A 21,736-nucleotide genomic window follows, 5' to 3' on the forward strand; every position below is an offset into this window, starting at 1 on the left:
TCTCTCACTCTCTCTCTCTCTCCCTCTCTCACCCCCCCCCCCCCCCCCCTCTCTTGGGTCAATCCCCCTTTCTCTGTAAAACCCCTCACTCCTTCCTTGTTTGTATTTCTGACAATCGCTGAATGCTCTTTTCACCGCCTCTCAGCCAATGACCTGAGAGATAGGGAGTAATCACTTCCTGGTGGGCTCTGCGGACCCCCGTCTCACACACACACACACACACACACACACACACACGCAACACAAACTGAAGGCCAATGGGATGATATCACATCAACTCTCACACACACACACAGCTCTCTCTCTCCCACCCCCCTTTCCCCATACGTGAATACGTTGGGAATGTGTTGTATTAGCGTTTTCCCAGTCAAAGCGCAGTGTAATCCCTCTGTGAACAGCGGTCTGTGCGCTGTGGTGCCGCATGGCTGGCCACAGGACCGGCCCGGCTAGCTGCTGCAGGCCACAGACACACACAGGGCACACAGGACACAGGGACACATGGCAAATTTCATTTCATTTGTTAGTGTTAAGTGAAGAGTGGAAGGAAAGACGGGAAAAACAATCACATGCAACAAATGCCTTGAGAAATTTCAAAAACCTTGGTTGCAAGAGCATGTAGTCACTGTTGAGCCACCATGACGCCCCCCTCCCTCCCTCACACACACACACACACACACACACACACACACACACACACACACACACACACACACACACACACACACGCACGCACGCACACACAGATTTGTATCCAAAATTCTGTATGACAGTTTTGTTTCTCTTCAAATGAAGAAACAAATGAGTTTGTTTGGAACAGACATTATTGCTGAAGAACAGACTTTCAAAGTTTTAAAAAAGTGTTTTTAAAAAACTCACACTGCCGGTACTTGTGCTGGCCTTCACTGCTGATTTCTTAAGCTATTCACTTTTGCCAAGCTTTTTGATATCAGCAGTGTAGTCAAAGCTATACACCGGTATAATCAGTACTCATACCAAGTTTTCTGATTCAACAGCCAAACATTCAGTCTAATAACCATCGACTCTTATGCAATCATAACTGGTGGCAGGGTCAAAATGGGCAAACAGAGACCACAGTCGTCGCAGCACTGCTGGGTGTCCTTGTTAACTTTCCACTGTCGTACCTGTGCAGGTTCCTGGTGTGTGGCGGTCATTTTGAGGAAAGCTCTCTGAGTTTGCAGGGCGTTGTTCACCATCTCCGCCTGTCAATCATAAAGGGTCAAGGCAGCTTAGTATAGGCTCATGATTATGATAGATGTTATATGAAGCATTTTATTGAATGTAATAAACATAATGAAACTTAAAAATAAAAAATATTGGTTTGCATGATTTTGGGTTGCAGACAATACATATACTGTATACATATAAGTTCTCTCATTTTTGTTCATGTTTTACCACTTGATTCGCATGCCTATGGCCTCTAGCCAGTGAATCAATCTAGAAACTATATGAACACACACACACATACACACACACACACACACACACACACACAGAGTTTGGGTTAGGCCCAGCCAGCCACGTCCTGTGTGTGTTTGGGAAGAGACCTCCAGTTGCGGGCCAAGGGAACCACCAGGGAGTCTTTTTCCATAAAAGGAGTTCTCCAAACTGAAAGAAAGTACCTCTTTCGCTCTCGCTCACACACTCTCCCACCTCCTCACTCAGTCCAGCAATGGGAGAGAGAGATAGAGAGATTTTCTATCGAGGTACAGGGGGACAAATGTGAGCGCTCTCTCTCTGCATTTTAGGGTAATTTATTTTTGATTGCTTCAACTCCTCTGTTTTTCTGGAGCACTCTGTTGTTTTTGGTCTATTTCAAGGACATAATACAGCTATTATTGCCAACTCGCTTACCGCAAAATACACACAACGTCCCAGTGGGAGCATGGGTCATTAGAAAATAGGAAAAGGTGCTCCACTTGCGCTTTTGATGCAAGAATGTAAGGTCAAAGTTCAATCATACTCCCGCTCTTGGTTTCGTAGGGGACAGGAAACAAATTATCTTCTCAATCACACACACACACACACACACACACACACACACACACACACACACTGCCCATCTACCCCACATAATCTTTGAAAAGCCATTTCTAGGACCATGGACCTCCCATGCACACTCATTACTATCCTTCAGTTTCCCAGAGCTAATCATATCTAAGTGGGATCTAGAGTAGGAGAATCCACGTCTGTATATAAAGCGAGTTCCACTGAAACAAAAGTTGGCAGAGAACAGGAGTGCTTCACTGATTTCTCTTCTCGACATCCATCTATGCTCTATGCTTCCATGCCTCTGCAGAGAGGATAAGCAGAGAGCTAGATATCACGCTCCACATTAAGGCACAAAACAGATGTCGGATTAGTTGATTTTCCCCAAATCTCATGTTATTTGACAGATAAAAGATTTCAAACTGATCTTCAGTCGGCATCAGGGGCAACATCTGGAGTTTCAGGAGGTTTTAAGACGTGTAAAAATAGAATCAACCTTTGAAAAGATTTAAAAAAGGGTTCACTCTTTGAGGTGAGAGGTGATTTGAAGATAATACATGATTAACAATAATCTAACAAGCTCTAATATAACAGAAGAGCGTTAGACAGCAGCTGTGGTAAGCTCTGTCTAAGACAGCTGCTGCGTGTGTGTGTGTGTGTGTGTGTGTGTGTGCACATTAAACATGTGTGTATGGGAATGTGTGTGTCTGCGAGCGAGAACATTTGTGTGGAACTAGAGCCTTTGCACTCTGAATGACATAATAGAACCAAGGAGCATTTGTATCACACACACACACACACACAGCACTTACATGTTTCTCCACGTCGTCTCCTATGGCTCGGCTGTTCTTCAGGTAGTCTGCCACTGGCCCCCTCAGCAGCAGGTCGAAGGCCTCCACACACTGGGACAGAGCTGGAGATGGGAGGGAAGTTAGGAAGGAAGGGAGGAAGGAGGGAAGGAAGGAGGGAAGGAAGGCGAAGGTGAAATACAATGAACATAAAGAGGATATTAAGACCGACTTGGGGCGCTGCTTGTTTGTTAGGCTAAAGGCTGGTTCATGGTTCATGCTTCATGCGTGGCTAAACATGCAGGAGCTGCAGTCCTATACATCCCCTTCTCTGTGTGAGTTTTCTGTGTTTCAACTCTTTCCACAGCACTGCTTCCCAAACTTCTGACCTGTGCGTTCTGAAGAGACAGCCTTACCTCCATCGATGCCGTTGACACAGTCCCCATTAGCCATGCCGCTGGACGCCTGCATCTTGACGGACATGTGCTCCAGGCGAGTCACGGCTTGCTCCAGCCGCTCCATTAGCCCTTCCATGGTGACAAACCTGGAGAAACGAAAGCGGCAACAGTTAGTGGGTAAAGCAGATGACAGGAAAAGCAAGACTGAACTCTCTCTGTTTCTTAGTCAGCTACAAAAGCAACAGCGGTTTAGTTCAGATGCTTTTATCACCTCATAAAACATCGCTGCTTGTGTGGATGTGATGTGATCTTTAAATACACAAACATCAGGGCCTGGTTCTCCTGACCCATTTCAGCTCAAATCATAATAATAAAACTAGATCGTCTTAGGCTGAGGCTTAGTTGTCTGATGTGATGTTTGACTTTATTAATCCTGCAGGGAAATTCTCTTTTCTCTTGCCCCCCCCCCCCTCCAGAGGTCAGAGGTCAGGCTCAGCTACAGAACTGCGTAGGGATTCAGTGACTTGCTCAAAGACACTTCAGCAGGGCGGAGGCTTGAGCTCCGATCCTCCGGCTGAAGGACAAACTCTCTAACAACTATCCCACCCTGCTGCCCTTAGCTTTCAGGAAAACTAGCCCATGTCATAGCAGACAGTAAAACTAAATGTATCCAACGCAGTGGGGTTTATATGAGCGCTGTCCCTTGTCTGGGCTGTCTGGCCCTCTGCCACAGTCACACCCTCTGCTTCTAAACACATGAACGTATCACACAATTAGATTAAGGAGGGACAGAGACTGGAGACAGGCTGAGCGGAAAGACAGAAGGACGAAGTCAGAGAGAGGTTTGTGCAGTTCCAGCCGAGTGAAAAAAGGCGCTGAGAAAATACCAGAGAATATTTCTTCACTGATTGGACAGATGAGACACGAGCAATAGGTTACCAGAGGTGTTTTCTGTATTTACCCAAGTAATGTATGTCCTGTACTGTATGTGTGTGTTTTGTAGACAAATGGGTTCATGTTTCTTCATGGTGTCAGGCTAGTTCAGCCTTCCACCCTGCAATACATGTAACAAGTTTAAAAGACACATCACTCTTTGTGGTAAAATTGGGGGGAGGAAAACCCACGTAATCCTCTCTTAAGATAGAGTAGAAACTCCATCGGATCACCTGATATGGTGGTTATCAGTGGAGTGACCTCATCGGCCCCGGCCATTCCCCTGATTACATTTCTACACTGTTAGCACAAACAACCGCTGTACATGAGAGATGACGCTCTCAGAGAGGATGCTGACCCAGATGAGCACACACAAATTTGAAATGCTTGAATAAATGCATTCCAATGGCAGTCGTGCAAGTGTGCTTGTGCACACTCACACACACACACACACACACATAGACACAATGCACATATTCTGCTGAAACGTGGTGTGCAGAGGGCATTGACAAATTTATCTCACTGATGAGAAGTAAACAAATTTTCAAATGTAATCGTATGCCACTGAACAGATCATATATGTTAAGAATATATAGATTCTTCACTAAAACTGACACACCATCTGCCTTACCATGAGGCAAAGCAGGCCTCTTTCCAATATTTATCGGTCAGCAGGCTGGAATTCAATCCAACCATCCATTGCATGTTTACGCAAGGTCTCAGTTTGCAAACTACTGTTAGCTAACACGCACTTCCTAATCTGACACCTGCTACCTGCGTGTAACACTTACCCCAATGGTATAAAGTCATTACAGCAGACAGTTTTCATTGATTAAAAAACAATCTACGAGAAACACTAACATCACCAGGGTCCTCTACATTAAATGTGGCAAAGTAGGTTGGATCTTGTTCCCTGCCTGTAATTTCAGTAAGTTATGTCTAGTAATTATGTGCTATGAGCAGCAAACACAGCCTGATGGGCGTCATCTTGTCATCTCTCTAGAGAATTCTCTCAGCGGTGCCAGATGCCTGTCGCAGGCCTCAGCAGCTATTTCTGCTCTCCAGGTCACTGCGGCTCTCTGTGCGGGGCCGGGCCAGCCTCCAAACCTGGACAGCTAGCTGCAGGTTGAGCGTGTGCAACAGGTCCCATTTAAACCTCCAACACTGTAGACTCTGCTCCAGCTCATCCTAAACCCCAGCAGATCTGATTTGCTTGGATCAGGTTGGGCTGAACTTCTCTGTTTATTTCTAGAGCTTGGGCAAGGTTAAAAAATTCAGGCATTTCTTTGTTAGCAAGTTATTAGAATTGATTATTTAAAGTCAAGTTTGGGCTCAGGTAAAGAGGTAGTCTTCAGGTTTGGTTCAGGTTTGGACAGAATTTCTTCAGTTTCAGATCAGGCTGGACTAAAATTTTCAAGCCCTCATCAAAATTTTGTTGTGGCTTCTTGGAACTTGGGACTATATGACATACAGTATATTGCTATATTAACACCTGACTATAGTGCATTTCATATTCCACACTGTCTTCACCATGTTTATATTTGTGCCTAAGTGCTTTATGTATTCCATCATTACAAGAAGTTGAAAATGTAATTATATATCAAATAGTTGTATAGAGAATAGACACACCACTGTTTTTGCTCAAGCCCATCACACTCCACTCCATCACTGCCTCTCTTAATAATATCCTCAGACGTTGTTTAAAAGCCATGTGACAGAAACAGCCAGCGTCTGGACTGATGGGTCTTAAACTGCCGTCTCCTTGGTATTGTTACCCAGCCAAACTCTCCATGGCAATGCAAAGACACGGCCAATGACATTTAGCTCTTTAGTTTTTCATATGGGCTTAATGTATTCAGATCATTACAGAAACTGAATGGGGAACAGCCAGGGTGGGACTGGAACCATTAAGCCTGCTGGTTGCATTAGAAATAAATTCTTAATGTGGCACAAAGACCCTGAAGAGCCAGAAGAACACTGGGAAAATGTTGCAGTCGTACACATGCTGTAATTCATGAGCCTATAATTTTCAATAAGACTCAGCACCGCCTAAAATACACATTAGCAGCCTTTTCCTTAATGTAGCCTCCAGTCTGATTCAGTACAATATGAACACATTCCTCACAGCGGGATCCACATAATTCTTCTTCCAGACAGGTGGGCAACACTGTCGGCCGCATAAGGACCCCAATCCCCAACCGACAGCTGAGAAAGCACACATGTTATCACAGTGGAAAGACATTACTGGCTATTCTGACCCGTGTCTCCTGAACCCCAAGGCCTGGTATCTGATCTTCGGGGCTATATTGGGCCGCTGCTTGGCTTCAGCGCTGGGCCTACTGTAAGGTATTCTAGGTCTAAAAGTCCCATGATGCCTCATAGGGCTCCATGGGTTGGGGACGTTGTGGAGAATAACAGAAAACTCAGCAAATAAATGCCTGGTCAGAATACTGTTTACACTGCAGGTGATGTAACAGCTCATACAGCCATTAATACATGTCAGGTAGCCATGGTTTCATCACTGTAACCTGTTGGCAAAGGTCTTGGTGGGGATTACTGTTAACTAAACAAGAAAATGTATGTATGTTGATGTATAGTATTGTAACATTTGTCTCTATTTACAAAATCCAGCTGATCCAGTCTTGGTTTTGATGTTAGAGCTTGTCACCAATAATGGCCCAACTCAAATAAAAGCTTGATCATTGTTGTTGTTGCCTTGACTACTACTGGAAGTTTGGTATTAGGTTATGCTGCTGGAAATGCATGAATTCAATAAAAGTTTTGTTGTAGCAGCTATAATAAGAAGTAGGCCTATAGATTATATACTGAGGATAGCCTATATTATATACTATACCTAGGATAAGAGTAGACAGAAAAGCTATGAAGTCAATGTTATCATAAGATGCTTGAGATAGCTTATATTTTGAATAAGACATTAGGCTATTTCAACAACAGGTGCAGTGGTTTAAATGGGAGGCAACTAGATCGATATCACTTAATAAGATCAAAACTCTGTTATGCAATGTTCAATGACCGTGTCTGAAAGTCAGCCTGTCTTATCATAGCCCAGTGGGCCTTAACGGGGCCAAGGCAGAAGAGATCGACACAGCGGTAATAAAACATTGTTGACATGACACTGGCAAGCTGACAGGATTTTCCACTGTGCGGCAGGTAAACCTGTGATGCTCCATGTGCTGCTGACCGCCACAATATCACCGCTGATCCCAAAACATTATGAAATCCGAAAACAAAAAAAAACATCTCCAGAAAATTATTGCAATTCCAGTGTCGCGGCGATTTGCTTTCTGGAAAAACGCAGCGACAATGTGGCAGACAGACGGCCGGCAGACAGAGCAGGTGAACGGGACATTGTTGGGACATTTCGTCGGCGCTACATGTCTTCTATTCTCCTGCCATAACAAACAGGACAAACGTACTCATTTGTGTCGTTTCTACAGGACACACGGACCCGCGGCGTCGCCCCGGCCCCCCCCGCTGCAGGACGTCTCCCCCCTCTGTCCCACTCCCGACAAAAACACAACTTGACATTCAGTGAGACTCGCCGGTAAATACGACTTACCTCCTTTCTCTGACCCGAAGTGATTTTTTTTGACGGGATGTTTTGTTGTGATTGTCAGTATCCCGGGGAAGATTCGTGCCTGCGTCTGCCGCCGTACGGTACCCAGCCTCCCCGCCCGTCAGGCAACTGCGCACAGGACCAAACTCTTCCGGGATTTCCTAATTAAGCAACGCGGGTGAACCTGAGAGCGCACAGCACGCAGTGAGTCGGCCAGTACCAGTCCATGACTCAGTGCTGCGATGGACATTTACCTCACAGGCAACATGGCAGCCGCAGAAACCTCTGCTAAAAATAGGCCAGTCTGATTGACGTTGTGTGCTGTGGCACCGTCTGGCTTGTGCATGGGATACTCCAAAGGGAAATGGACCTGAACCTGCAGTGTTAGTGCCATGGTCTCCTCATTGAGCTATAGAATCATCACCATCATCATCATCATCATCATCATCATCATAATTATCATCATCATCATCCCCCTCCTCCTCCCATCCTCTCCATCACCATCTCTAGAGTCCATAGGTTGGAATGCAATCAGGCCTAGATTTAGATTTAGATTTAGGGTTCAGACAGTCTGGCCGCCCACTTGGACAAAAATCCCCCTATAAATGATAACTATAATATTCATGTCAGCTCTTGTTATAGGTCTACAGTAGGTTTTGCATTCTAGATGTGGTCCTTAAAAGGCAGCGGGTGCCCTTTTCAAACCAGTGCCTCCGTCACCAGCCACCTTAAAACTTTCATCAGAACATTATCCCTCCAACCTCTCCGTCATTCTGCATAAACACACAGCCTGAGTTTTATTATGTTGGAGGTCAGATGCCGTAACGGCTGCTGATTTCACCCATAAGGCCTCTGTCTGTGCCGCGTCACGGCCAGCCCGGCTTCGTGTTTCACCGGGGACTGAAATACTCCTGGCACAGTGCTGAAGCAGGCAGAGATATGGTCTCCTGGCATTACTTATTGATTGGAAAGCTGATGAATCATTGATAGACCTCACCCTCAGAGACTCCTTTTTGTGTCAGTCTTATCAATGCTATCTCTGTGGGTTTGACTGTAATGTGAGAGTGTTTGTTTCAAATGTTAACTTGATCAAGATGGTGCGACAGTGTTTCACAATGAAGAGCGGTGCAGCATCCGGCATGTTGTGCTCTTCACCTTGCAGCTGTGGGCAACAGGCATATAAGTGCAAAACACACACACACACACACACACACACACACACACACACACACACACACACACTCACACACTCACAGACAAAAGAAATGCATTAAGCATGTTCTTCAAGTATGTGCAGTATATATATAGACAGATGAAAACCTATTTATGGAGGACAAACACACATCTGCACCCTGGTTAAGGTTAAACTGGATCTGGATCTGGATCTAGGACTAAAATGACCCAAGAGCATCATATGACAGTTACTTCACATTCAAATCTACTGAAACTTGGCATGAAACAATTTATATCATCGACTCTGTGAAAAGAAATGTCACCAAGCGCTTTAAATATAGAACATTTTATTCCAATTTTGAGTAAATAGTGTTGAAATTCTGAAATAAAGTTTTTAATACCAACAGGACCTTTGCATTTAAATAGTAACACTTTACATGCCTTCATCCAGTGACAATGAAAAGCTTCCTTAAAAAGTTTTTTTGTCATTTATTTTTCATATTTTCCCTTGTAAGAAATAGTTCAAGTATAAAAATTCCCAACAGTGTAAAATAGCCCATCTGATGAATATTAAAAGCAAAAGAAGCACAGCTACTGAAACCTTGACGACGACTATACATTCTAATGGAGAAAGCAGCATTTTTGCTTGTTTTTGTCAGGATTATTTTTTTCTTTTCTCATCATTTTCAACAGCTCTAAACATAGAAGAGGCAGAGTACAATCTGCATGCAAACAGGCCTGCATTTAAATAAGGTTTTTCCATACAAAAGGCATTAAGCTAACCAATATTTAATGTCATGTTCTAAAGATTCAAAAAGGCAAAAAAAATATATATAATTGTACAGTGCACATGACAGAATTGTATCTTAAATAACTCCTACATCAACATTTTTGGTTGAGTATGTTAATAATAATAATTATAATAATATTACAACTAAAACTAATCAATAACTTATATATGCCTTGAGATGAGTACATAATAATAATATTATTAATACAGTACCGCCACTAAGTCTCTACTCTTAGAGCGTCAACATAGTCAACTCTCAAAATAAATAGCCTATCTTAAATAGTAGATTTCTCTCTTGTGTGTTTTTTTTTTTTTTTTTTCAGTTTTTCTCTTAAATAGCAGTAAAAATGTAAGGCACACGGAGCAGGACCCACATGATGTCAAAGAGCGAGCAGTCCCACCCCATTCCTCTCTTCCTCTCCACCCCTTATTCTTGACAGACATGAGGCAGGCCAGTTGTTGGGGTGGCTTTGGTGAGAGCGCTGGGTGGGGGGGTGCAGTCTGTGTGTGTGTGTGTGTGTGTGTGTGTACCTGACACCAGCCTCGCCACAGACTACAGCGCAGAGGTGGAAGTGCTGACAGGGGCAGGGCTGAAAGGCTGGGGCTCTGGTTGTATGTGTGTGTGTGTGTGTGTGTATGTGTGTGTGTGTGTGTGTGTGTGTGTGTGTGTGTGTGTGGGGGGGGGGGTATGGGAGAGTGTGGGGTGGGGGGGGGTGATGGGGTATGGGGGGTTGGGGGGGTAAAAGTTGGTTCCCAAATGGGCCCAGGGATTAAAATGTGACAGCTCAACAAACGAGCACAAGTGATGCGTTCTTTCCAGAGTGATCCGTCTGTGTGGCGCTGCCCCCCCACCCCACCCCCACCTCCCCCCACCGGCAGCTGCTCTCTCTCCCTCTTTCTTTCTCTTTCTCTCTCCCTTTTTCTTTCTCTCTCTCTCTCTCTCTCTCTCTTTCTCTCTCTCTCCCTCTCTCTCTCTTTCACTCCATCCCAAAGCACAGAGCTGGAGAGAAACACGACTGGTGCCTTTGTCTTTGACTGCTATGTGTGCAACTCTTGTCTGTGGGTGGATGTATGTGTCTGTGTACATGTGTGAGTGAAACATGTGAAAAAAAAAAGCAACTGATTTAGTGTTTCTCATTGTCTGAAGCCATTTTCAACCTCTTCCTTTGTGAGTGCCTTTGTGTTGTTCGCCATGCCCCTTTAGTCCAAGAGTCAAAGAGTTGATGACATTTTCAGTTTTTCTGTTTTTTTTGTTTTTTTTTCCTGCAGTGTTTCTGTCTCCTGGTGATTTGTTTGCTTTGCATAGGTCAAGAGGTTGAGACACAGAGTAAAAAAAGGGACATTCAGCATCAGGAAGATAAAAAGGTAGTTCTTCAAAAATGTGTGACACGACGAGTTACGACTCTTCAACTCCTCTACTCCTCAACTTCCTGACAGAGGTCGCATAGTAATAGCTAACACATTGGAAACGGTTCCATTTCCCTGATTATCAGAAAATATTAACTCCAAAAAATGCACTTGAAAAGACAAAAAGAACAACAAGAGCCCCCAAAATGTAATAATAACAATAATAAATATATGTTATGAGGGCATCAAAGAACCAAAAACACTTTTGGAACGCCACTTGGTGCCCCGCGAAAAAGAGAGAACAGTTTCCTAACCTAACGTTAAAGACAGCAATGGGACTTAAAAATGCTTAGTTAACACCTATACCAACCACAGGGATTAGTTCCTGCATTTCTTCTCTAGAAATAAGTACTCTACTACAATGATAATAGTAATGATAATAATAATAGTAATAACAACAACAATGATAATAGTAAATCATCTTCCTTAATTTGTTCTGCGAGTTTTTTCGTTTTCTCATTTTTTTGGTTGAAGCACAGCAAGTTGGAAAGCTACTGTATGAAGTTCCCACCTCACCATCATCATCACTACCATCACCACCACCACCATCATCATCATCATCATCATCACCATCACCTTTTCAGAGCGACTCTGCCTGAGTCGCTGACATGCCCACCCTTAAGGCCAATCCCTCTTCCTTTTCCTTCGCTGCTCCTTCTCATGACCAATCAGCTGGGCCCGGGGGTGGGCCTCCCCTCCCTGCATGTCCAACGGTTGCAGTGGCTGCTATTGCATGCGGTCAGCTTGCAGCTGCTGAGGCTGGTACTGGCCGAAGGCGGCGGCCGCAGCTGCGGCTGAGCCCGGAGCGGCGGTGGCTAAAGGCTGCTGGACCGCGTAGCCGTAGCCGGCGGTGGCCACGTAGCCCGCGGCGGCGGGGGAGGCGGCGTAAGGATACTGCTCGTATGCGGCAGCTGCGGCGGCGCTGGCCGCGGCGGCAGAATACTGCGCGTAGGCGGCTCCGGTGTAGTCGATGTAGGGGGAGGAGGTGGTGGCGGAGGTGGCGGCGGTGGGCTGTACGTGTGGGATGACCACACTGGGCTGCATGAAGGCCTGAGGGTACACATAGTGGGCCGGGATCCTGTGGGACAAACACACACACGTACAGAGGGTTAGTTGGATCCCTGAGCCGGCACCAAACCCCCCAGTCTGAGAGCAGCAGCCCCCCATCCTAAACCCAAACCCAACTCAACCACACTGCGGCCAAGCGCCCTCCCACCACCCAGCCCCAGTCCAATCCACCAGTCAAGAACACCAAGGAAATGCCTGCTAGTAGGGATTAGAACAATATAGGGTTGCCAAAATAGAGATCTCTCTGTGAAAAGAAGATGGGAAGGTGAGAGTGTTTGAAAGCCCAGAGGCTGCTTATTTAACCTCTGGGTCATTCACATCTATTGGACAATCACATTTCTCTGATTGAAGATTGGAGGGAGTTAAGCACGGGTGATGATGTCATCTTCTTTAAGGGACGTGCCATGGGAAACAAACTGGTCCCATGTGGGAGTTTTGGTCAGTTTTGAGCTCGCTTGTGGTTGTGGAGACAGAACTACAGAGAGGCAGAGAGAGGGAGAGTGAGAGAGGAAGAGAGAAGGAGACAGAGAGCTGTAATCTGCAGCTCGTCTGCGCTTGTCTGTCGGTCACATGTGGATTTGGCTCTGGTGCCGTCCCCTGCCTGCTGGAGGGGGGTGGGGGGTGGGGTGGGGCGGGGGGCGGGTGGGCTTACAGCACCGGGGGCGGGGGTGCGGATAGAGGAGATGAACCCAGGGAAGCATTGTGAAAATGTCACTGCCACTTTGACAGCTGGACAGTTTTCAAAAAGGACGCTGCTGGCCATTTCCCCCTCTGTGTTGGGACAAAGAGCCGGGGGGGCGGCGGGGGAGCCGGGGCTAGGCTCTGCACCCAGAGGGATGTTTCGATTAAATAAGCAATCAAGAACAGAACAATGAGCACATTCTGCCCTCCATGACATAGTCATATCCCGCCCCCAGACTCTATAAGGCCTGGAAACTCTGCTGGACAGCGAGCACGGTGGGAGCTTTTGAAACTTACACTACTGGCTCAGGGAAGAACGCCAACTTATGAGTGTAGGGGGAACCCAGAAGAAACAACTTGAAGGCTGAATATCTTGTGCGATTCTGAGTCTTTGATGTCCTGCCCATGAAACAAACTGATTTACCCCGACTGCCCTCCCTCCCTTTTTGAGATAAAAGTAAAATGTGATCAAATTGAATCTCACTTTAATTCAAATGGAATGAGAAGCACCGGGCTTGACAAATTGCTGGAAACAATTTCATATTTGCTGCACACAGCTCCAACAGCTGCTAGCGGTGAGCTACGTATTCTTTTTTATGAGAAGTGTATGATGGTGTGCACTTTAAGAAGGCTCGAAAAGCTGCTGAGAGAAAATCAAGGAGACCAAATATAATCAGTCGAGTAGAGGAGGAGGTATAAATAAACTTCAGGTAGTCAGTTTGGAGTCTGGATTGGGAGAAGAAGAAAGTGGGTGCAGAAAATGTTAAGTGTGAAAGGCAGGATCTATCGTGGCAACCCTATTGTCAGCACTCCATTATCCAATCCAATCACATCTCAACCAAAACAGTGGGCCCATAGAAAAACAGAAAAAACAAAACAACAGCAAGTTGTACAAACAAAGGCGTCAGGGAGGAAGAAATATATAAAAATAGTCCACCTCGACTGGACCAATTACAAAAACAACAACGACAACAAGGACACGGCACAATCACTCAGCCGAAAAAGACACAAAACAGAGAGGGGTGAATAAACGGAGTGAGTGGGCATGTGGAGGTTTGGTGTGACTGTCACTCAGGGCAAAGGTCACTGAGGATCCAGTGACGTCACCGTCAGATGCCTCAGCCTTGGCACATACACTGGTACGTGCACACACACACACACACACACACACACACAGCACAACCTCCCACAAAACTACACAAAGGTTTGGTTAGGCAACACATGCAACACTGCAAAAACACACAGAGACACACACACACAGACACACACACACACACTAAGGTTAGACCAATATGGCTTTTGGAAGATACCGATATTTTGGGACTGAATGGATTGTTTTCCCCAGAATTATATTAATGGCAGGTTGGAAAAACCTCTGAAATGGCATTTTGATCATCATGTGATACTAAAACTCCCCTTTGAAACACTAATGAAATTCTTTTAGGGTTATAATAATAATATATAATAATAAAAAACATTTAGTAGCTGTGGTCAGGGAGGAGCTTCTGTTATACTGGAGGTGAATGACTGGCCAATATTCGATTGGTCTAACCCTAGCATACACACACACACACACACACACACACACACACACACACATATGGTACAACTCAATATATCATTCTCACACATTCAGACACTGTGATTAGAGATTCCTCTATAGCTGAAAGCACAGTGAGAGGCTTTCTTACAAAACGCCAATGCAGGCTGATTCACTAATACCTATTCTGTTTCCTGGTTTAATATAACTACTTATAATATTCATACTTAAAGAGAAATTCAACTAAGTTTAGAGATTCACTGATTGTCCCACAAAAGCCTTTTACCTCAATTTGATCAGTTTAACCTGCTGTAAATTGCCATCTGACTTTGTCCACTAGATGGATAAAATGTGGCCGACCCATCTAAGTTCCAGAAATCGGCCTTTGAGGAGAGGTAAGCTTTTTGCAGGACATTGACAAAGGATGTCATTTAATAACCTAGAACAAGAGTTCTGGGAATACAACATATGAGTTTCTTCTATGTGTGTGCTTTTCGATATTGTGCTCGAGTAATAACTACTACTGCGGTTTAGGTACTGTATGTACACAGTATATATATAAGTGAAGATACTAGAAGTAGTGACTTGACAATCAGAATTTAACTGGAAATGGACTGAGATTGATAACAGTTTCTACCTAGTTACAGTGACTATGTATTACTAAATTAAGACGTATAAGCCTGAGACGTATAAGCCTTCATAGCATGTCACTGCAGTCGGATGAAAACCTTATGCCTTCATAAAGAAACTCCTTATTTAATGATAGCTGATCATGCATTTTAGAAATTGTATTATGGGTTTTCAATGGGTTTCATGGGCCTGAGGGTCATGAATCTGTGTACATCACATAAAGACCCATGTAAACTGCTACCGTTCCCCCAGAATTTGGAGATGCAAGATTTTCATGGAACAACCACTATGTGCTACTATCTGATTGACTGTAGAGGCTGGAGTTTTAACAGTAACTATTTTTTGCCTGTCTAACACTTCAAACAGGGACTTCCAGTGGCATGCACCCATCTCCATCGGTCTTGAAACCAAATCCTATAGCTTGGTTCGTAATTCGGGGTTGAACCTTCACTGTCTCTGATTCCTGACCCCCGTAGTATCCATGGGATGGTACACTGCAGGGTAGACTAACGCACACATACACAAGCATGTGCACGCATACACACACACACACACGCACACACACACACATAGCACAGCAGAGTTTTTGGCCATGGGAAGCAAAGCTCTGGCTGACTCATCCAATATGCCCCCTTATAAAAAAAAATACCCTATTTTCCCTGGAGATGGTGATAATGTAAGATTTAAAGATACCACTGCTGTGTGGCTCCATTGTGAAAACGTACCTATGGTGTGTTTGACTGTGTGTGTGTGTGTGTGTGTCTACTGGAATGCTGTGCTCCTACAACCCAACGGTCATTAAAGTTCAGGGCTAAATAAAGGTGCTGTGCCACAGCGCATGCCACATGGGTGACACCGATGGCGAATACTGAGGGAGAACGCACGTGTGTAGATGTACAGTGTGAAGTGTGAGTGGCTTGTGTGTGTGCAAGATAAAATGTGTTCAGTGGCTGTGTGTGTGTGCGTGTGTGTGTGTGTGTGTGTGCACCAACCCAGCATAGGAGGTTAGGGGAGCACACCTGTCCTGCTTCGGGAGAGTCACTCATTACATTACAGATTTGTTTTTATCCGGTCTACAGTTATGCTTAAAGTACAGCAGGACTTCAGTCAGAATTCACACATGGCGAGTTACACGGATCAGGTGAGTTTGCATGGAACTTTCTCACACAGATCTGTATGCAGCATCTACTGTATGTGCTGAATGCAGACTGACCCTGTGGTGTTAATCACCATGGATTGATGGTAATGATGTAAGGGCGGATGTGTCCTTCTTTCCCACCCGGCTCTATACTGTACGTCTATGTGGCCCTTTAAACACCCACCCGAGGGTCTCCCATGTGGGTCGACCCTGGTTTTAAAGCCCCTGTCTTGCTTTTACATGACAGAGAGAGAGAAAGACAGAGACGACCCCCCCCACCCCCCCCCACTCCCACTAGACCACCCCACCCCACCCCACCCCACCCCACCCTCCCTCCCATACGACACAGAGCTTCATGCGACTGCAGCGTCAGCATTCGGGGCTTTGTGCGGCACAATGGGCGCGCTTGTTTTCCTTAACACCACGAGCCCATGTGACGAAAGCTTGTTCAGAGAGAATAAGAGTGAGAGAGGGAGAGAGAGAGAGAGAGAGAGAACGCACTGTGGCATCCAGACATTTGTTTGTGTCACATTGGAGACTTTGGTGCGCTGAGCTGAGCTGGCCTGGGTTCTGAAAACGCGCGTACATGTGGACAGACAAAGACACACACACACTAAAGAGCACACACCCACACGTATAGACGCAACCCGGCACGTACACGTGTCCACGCAGACACATGCAAATGCACATACAACAATGGCTAGAACTGATACACACTAATGTATACATGCACACAGACACACACACACACAGAGCGTGGTTTGCCTGTCGTTGTTCTTTATCATGTATGTATAATTGAGCGCTACACGACCTTTGGGGGATGTATGATGTACAATATAGGCATGGAAGGGCAGTGAGAAGGAGAAAGACAGAGTGAGAGAGAGAGAAATAGCCTGATATGCAGACAGAGAGATAGAGAGGAAGGAAAATACACACTGAGGCGTAAAGAGACGACAGAAAGAGAGACAGAGCAAGACAGAAGTGATATGGCGCTCTGAGAAGAGAAATGCTTTCACAGTGGCTTCGTCAACCTCAGTGTTAATGTAAGACAGTCACCAACACCAGGAAGATGCTAAGCACACGCAGGCAATGGGCTGATTGTTATTCTAAGGCAAAGGGGTGAGAATGGTGTGAGGGATGGGAGAAATTAAAAAAAGAAAATCACACAGAAAACTCATCACTCACTCCAACAAGACAGCCAGAAACACATGGAAAAGCACATCCTGTTAAACAAAATAGTCAACCACAAGCTACAGCACAAAAGCATTAAAATGAAAACAAAACACTTTGCTCCCCCTTGGCAAAGTTAACACTCTTCCACAAAAAAAAGAAAAAGAACACCCCAAAAATTCAGTCAATCCAGCTTTTTTTTTTTTTTTTTTTTTTTTGGTCATTAAAGTAGAAAGCACACGGTTTAGCTAACAACACCACTTCATAACTGCACACAAAGCTCTAAGTTCTATTCAAATAAAATGAGAAAATAAAAAAAAGTCAAAACCAAAATAAAACAGAAACCAACGTACATGCATCTATAATCACCATTTTGAGAGCTTGTTTGTGTGTGTTTGAGTCTACAGGTAATTCCTTTCTCTGATCTGTGATTATGTTCGCAGAACTATTCCACAAACCAGCACAGTTAGCTTAACCGAGATCGAGCCTGTCGAACCAAAGAAAGATAGATAACATTGAGTCAGGCTGGAACTTTCCATCATTGTCCAGTCAGCACACACACACACACGCACACACACACACACACACGCACACACACGCACACACACACGCACACAAACAACCACACAATCTCTAAAGATGCATGCACACAAGAACACAACACACACACACACACACACACACATATACACATACACACGCACATTCACACAAACAGGCAAACCTTGAAAAAGCAGTTTGACTGGCTTGTTGGTGGACAATGATAAAGGAATAAACTAAACACTTCTTATTATCCACGAGAATTATCACCTATCTTCTACGTTAGGGGAGAAACAGGAGTAAAGACAAAAAATCAGACTGATAGGATCAATTAGCATACAATACAAACTGAAAAAGATAACATTAACACATTATAATGTATCACTCTAAAGTTAAAGTTGATACTACATAAGCGATGAGAACATCCAGACACTCCTCATCAGTACTTACCCATAAGGCCTTTGGATGAACGCAGGATGAATTTGGGGAACACCAAAGGTAAAACCTGAAGAAAGAGAAATGAATTGAGAAAACATTGAAGCAGCCACTGAAAACAGTACACATCAGTACAGTCTTTCTCTTGATTTCTATATAATTTGAAGTCTATATTATTAACCTCATAACTAAGTTTGTGGCTGTTGCTCTGCAGGAGCTAACATCCTGAAAAAACCCTCAGGTGACAATCGAGTAGAATTGACTTGATTTTCTTGTTCACTGCTTTGCCAATGCAGCCAAATTTACCCTTGGGGTTTCCAAACAAAATAGGAACCTGTGAAACAATGTGGGGACAAAGCCACATGCTACATTCATCTGGCTATAGATTTAAAATACTTCTATGAATATAAATGACACACACACACTGCCTGGTTTCCTGATCTTATGCACTTTTTTTTTTTTTATACTGTTCATTCAAGATTTGATCTGAACAACAACCAACAACCATATCTGCTATTCAAGACTGCAACTTAGACAGAAAACAGATTTTTGAAGCTTGCTGTGGCAAATTAACTGATTTTTTTTGCTTTTTTTTGTTCCTGTTCCCCATTTCCCGGTATTGTCTGTCCTTACCTGGCTGCATCACCCGAGGCTTGGCCCCCAGGTAGGCCAGATTGACGTTGGCCTTCCTGCCGTCGATGATGGGGTTGGGGTCCTTGCAGGCCCGGTCTGCAGCCGAGCGGTCCGCCATCGTCACCTGCAGGCAGGAGACACACGCAGGAACGGTAAAGACGTGGATTAAAGTTGGATTAAACTAAAGGCGTGTGTGTGTGAACTTGACACTTTCCTTCCTGGAGACCCCACAAAGACAACGGGTTGCCTTGGCAGCATTTAGTATGGTGATAAACAAAGAGGTGAAATGATGGGACAGTGTGTGTGTTTGTGAGAGAGAGAGAAAGACAGAGAGAGACCATATACTGAATGTGAGTGTGTGAGTGTGTGTGTGTGTGTGTGTGTGTGTGTGTGCACATAAGCAGGAACATAGTTGTGTGTGTGTGTGTGTGTGTGTGTGTGAAAAATTAAAGCAGCAGGCATAATAGACACATCCATAATGTTTCCAACTGTCTCCGTGCCTCTAGAGATGTGTAGAAGCGAATGATGGATGGATGGATGGACTGACTGGCTGACTGACTGACTGGCCCCACATGCGCTCCATTATGGCTCCCATTACAACAGTACGACTTTATCACCCAACTCTGCCCTTCACAAACTGTTTTGGCCGGTCTGTTTCCTCTAAAACACCAACTGCCCCCCCTGGTCCGGCCTGAAGCAGTTTTGAGGGAACAATACAGAAAAGGGGCATGAATAATGAATGCATGTGATGTGCCAGAGTAAAAAGACTTTTAGTGCAGTGTTGTGCAGTAATGAAACTGCAGGCAGACAGCGCCTTTTGCTGGTCCCAACACACAGATATTGTTTATATCATGGGCTAAAATCTTATATCATCTATTGGCAAGTTATGCCCAAATTACTCATCGAATATAATTAAATAGCATCTAAACAAACCCAATATCTCATGAAAAGCCAGTTTTTGACTAGGGCCAAATTTGGTGTGTGGATCTCACTTTTGGCAGTCCTGTTATGCATGTAGGTATGTGATCTGTGTGTGTCTGTGCGTGCGTGCGTGCGTGCGTCTGTGTGTGTGTGTGTGTGTGAATCAATGAATCAAACTGTCAATTCCTATAAAGAGATGGGGTGTTTTTTTACATACTGGCTGAATTGAACACTGAAAACAACGCAGAGTGGCGGGTTACATTATGTCTCCACCTCTTCTGGTAATATCATGGCGTGTTAAACGACAGTGGTGCGTAATGGGTTTTTTTGTCAGTTTTTATGACTCGTGGGACCACAATGTTTCCCAGCGTTATGAGCCAACTATCCGCGCGCGTTATCATTAGCTTTAAGGGGAGAAAACACCAGAGTGAATCCATTGTATCCATTTCAGAAAATTGCTCTGTAATATCAAGACATCATCATGAGGTTTTTTTGCTCAGCCACCAAAACTGTCAATTTGTGGGCAGCTCGTTTGGAAACGTGTCAGGGCGAATTCCAACGCGCAACAAGTTGCAGTGTGCGAGATTTCAACAGAAGTCAGCGACAAATTTCAGCTGGGCTTGCCTATCAAAACATAAAAACCCTTATCCTGTGACCGCCTGTATATAATTGTCAGTCAAATGTTGTGAAATACAGCAACCGCCATCCGCATAAACAAGGGGCATGTGATGGCAGGCATTTGGCTGCGCAAGACAATGTTTCAAAGTTAACATTTTTTGAGTAAACATGTGTGGAAACATAATAAACGTGTGATTAATTGATACTTACGAATCCATAACCCCTAGACTTGCCGGTCTGTCTGTCGGTAATAACCACCGCTTCTTCAATCTCACCAAACACTTCAAAATATTTCCTGAGACTTGAATCCGTGGTGTGGTAGGGTAGACCCCCGACAAAAATCTTCGTATAGGTCGTGTCCTTTTGCGTGGTGTGCATCTTTAGTGCAAAATACAATAAATAGCAACAATCAAAAGAATAGTGCAATGTCTCCTTATCAATAAGTTATCAATAATGCTGTGTGTGAGAGAGAGAGCAGTTGGCTCTATAACTTGGTACTTTTTCAGAAAGAGGAAAAAATAGTGAGACAATACTCGACAAAAATGAAGATTGGAGGTAGATTTATCTTCCGACAATTAAAAAGAGAGTTATATGGAGCGGATTGTCCCAAAAAGATCATCAGGTGTTTCCAGCTCTTCTTGGTAACTCTGGTGTCTAACTAAATAGGTTTCGGACCCATTCCTAAAAGCGCTGCTTCTAACTCCACCCAGTTGCAGGCTAGTCAGTGTCCGCCCGCCCACCGGCGCAGGATAACAGCTGGGAAGCCTGCAGAATAAAACACTGCAGCTCCTTCAATGTAAGAAAAAGATCAGGCGCGTCCAGTCATTAAACCCTACCGCATCTAATTAAATGCATGATGCCATTTACCACCAAAACGTCCAAACCCCGCTTACATCGATTATATTTCTGGGGACAACGTGGAGAAATGACTGATGGCTGACAAAATATTGTAATTTGAATTCAATTATCAGAGCAGATCAGGGAATGTTGGGCCTGAATGCTTCCCTGATGTGATTTTTTTTTTTATTGTCTTCCAAATACAGTTCTGGGGCCTCCAGGGGTCCTCGAGGTTTTAATTCCAGTCTTTCGCCATTCACTAGAAATTCGCACAATTAGCTCGTATGAATAAGCTAACATATAAGGATGACTATTTTGACCATAGGTTTCACTGTCTCTTATATCCACTCATCAGTAGGCTATAGTCATGCCTAGTCATGCATGAAGTCATGCAGCTCTGTACTAACTCATATCTAACGACAACGGGGATCTTTAAGACAAAATATCTTATC

The 21,736-nt window shown here is 44.5% G+C and overlaps 2 protein-coding genes across 2 annotated transcripts in view; both read right to left on the reverse strand.

Annotated features, from left to right (window-relative positions):
• The window catches only part of cap2 (cyclase associated actin cytoskeleton regulatory protein 2), a 20,770-nt gene extending 12,943 nt beyond the window's left edge, over nucleotides 1–7,827 (reverse strand). The window contains exons 1-4 of the mRNA XM_071901541.2: nucleotides 7,707–7,827; nucleotides 3,212–3,339; nucleotides 2,820–2,920; nucleotides 1,143–1,220 (exon numbers count right to left, since the gene is read on the reverse strand). Of these exons, the coding sequence (XP_071757642.2) occupies nucleotides 1,143–1,220; nucleotides 2,820–2,920; nucleotides 3,212–3,329 (297 nt within the window). The 5' untranslated portion in view covers nucleotides 3,330–3,339; nucleotides 7,707–7,827. The remainder of the gene's footprint in view (nucleotides 1–1,142; nucleotides 1,221–2,819; nucleotides 2,921–3,211; nucleotides 3,340–7,706) is intronic.
• A 3,934-nt stretch (nucleotides 7,828–11,761) lies between these two features.
• rbm24a (RNA binding motif protein 24a) lies at nucleotides 11,762–20,932 on the reverse strand. Its single transcript, XM_071901564.2, has 4 exons — nucleotides 20,658–20,932; nucleotides 18,909–19,032; nucleotides 18,291–18,345; nucleotides 11,762–12,151 (listed from the first exon to the last, which is right to left on the reverse strand). Exons 1-4 carry the CDS (start codon nucleotides 20,823–20,825, stop codon nucleotides 11,800–11,802), a joined length of 699 nt encoding a protein of 232 aa, XP_071757665.1. The 5' UTR covers nucleotides 20,826–20,932; the 3' UTR covers nucleotides 11,762–11,799.
• Nucleotides 20,933–21,736: the final 804 nt, after the last annotated feature.

Source organism: Centroberyx gerrardi, chromosome 19 (assembly GCF_048128805.1).
Source record: "Centroberyx gerrardi isolate f3 chromosome 19, fCenGer3.hap1.cur.20231027, whole genome shotgun sequence".
In the NCBI taxonomy this organism is placed as follows: Eukaryota; Metazoa; Chordata; class Actinopteri; order Beryciformes; family Berycidae; genus Centroberyx; species Centroberyx gerrardi.

Excerpts from the sequence above, each read along its gene's own strand:
- rbm24a (XM_071901564.2), bottom strand. The coding sequence starts at position 20,825 with ATGCACACCACGCAAAAGGACACGACCTATACGAAGATTTTTGTCGGG. Across the intron at positions 19,033-20,657 it reads AGTCTAGGGGTTATGGATTC|GTGACGATGGCGGACCGCTC; the intron begins GTAAGTATCAAT and ends TCCTGCCTGCAG. Across the intron at positions 18,346-18,908 it reads GCCTCGGGTGATGCAGCCAG|GTTTTACCTTTGGTGTTCCC; the intron begins GTAAGGACAGAC and ends CTCTTTCTTCAG.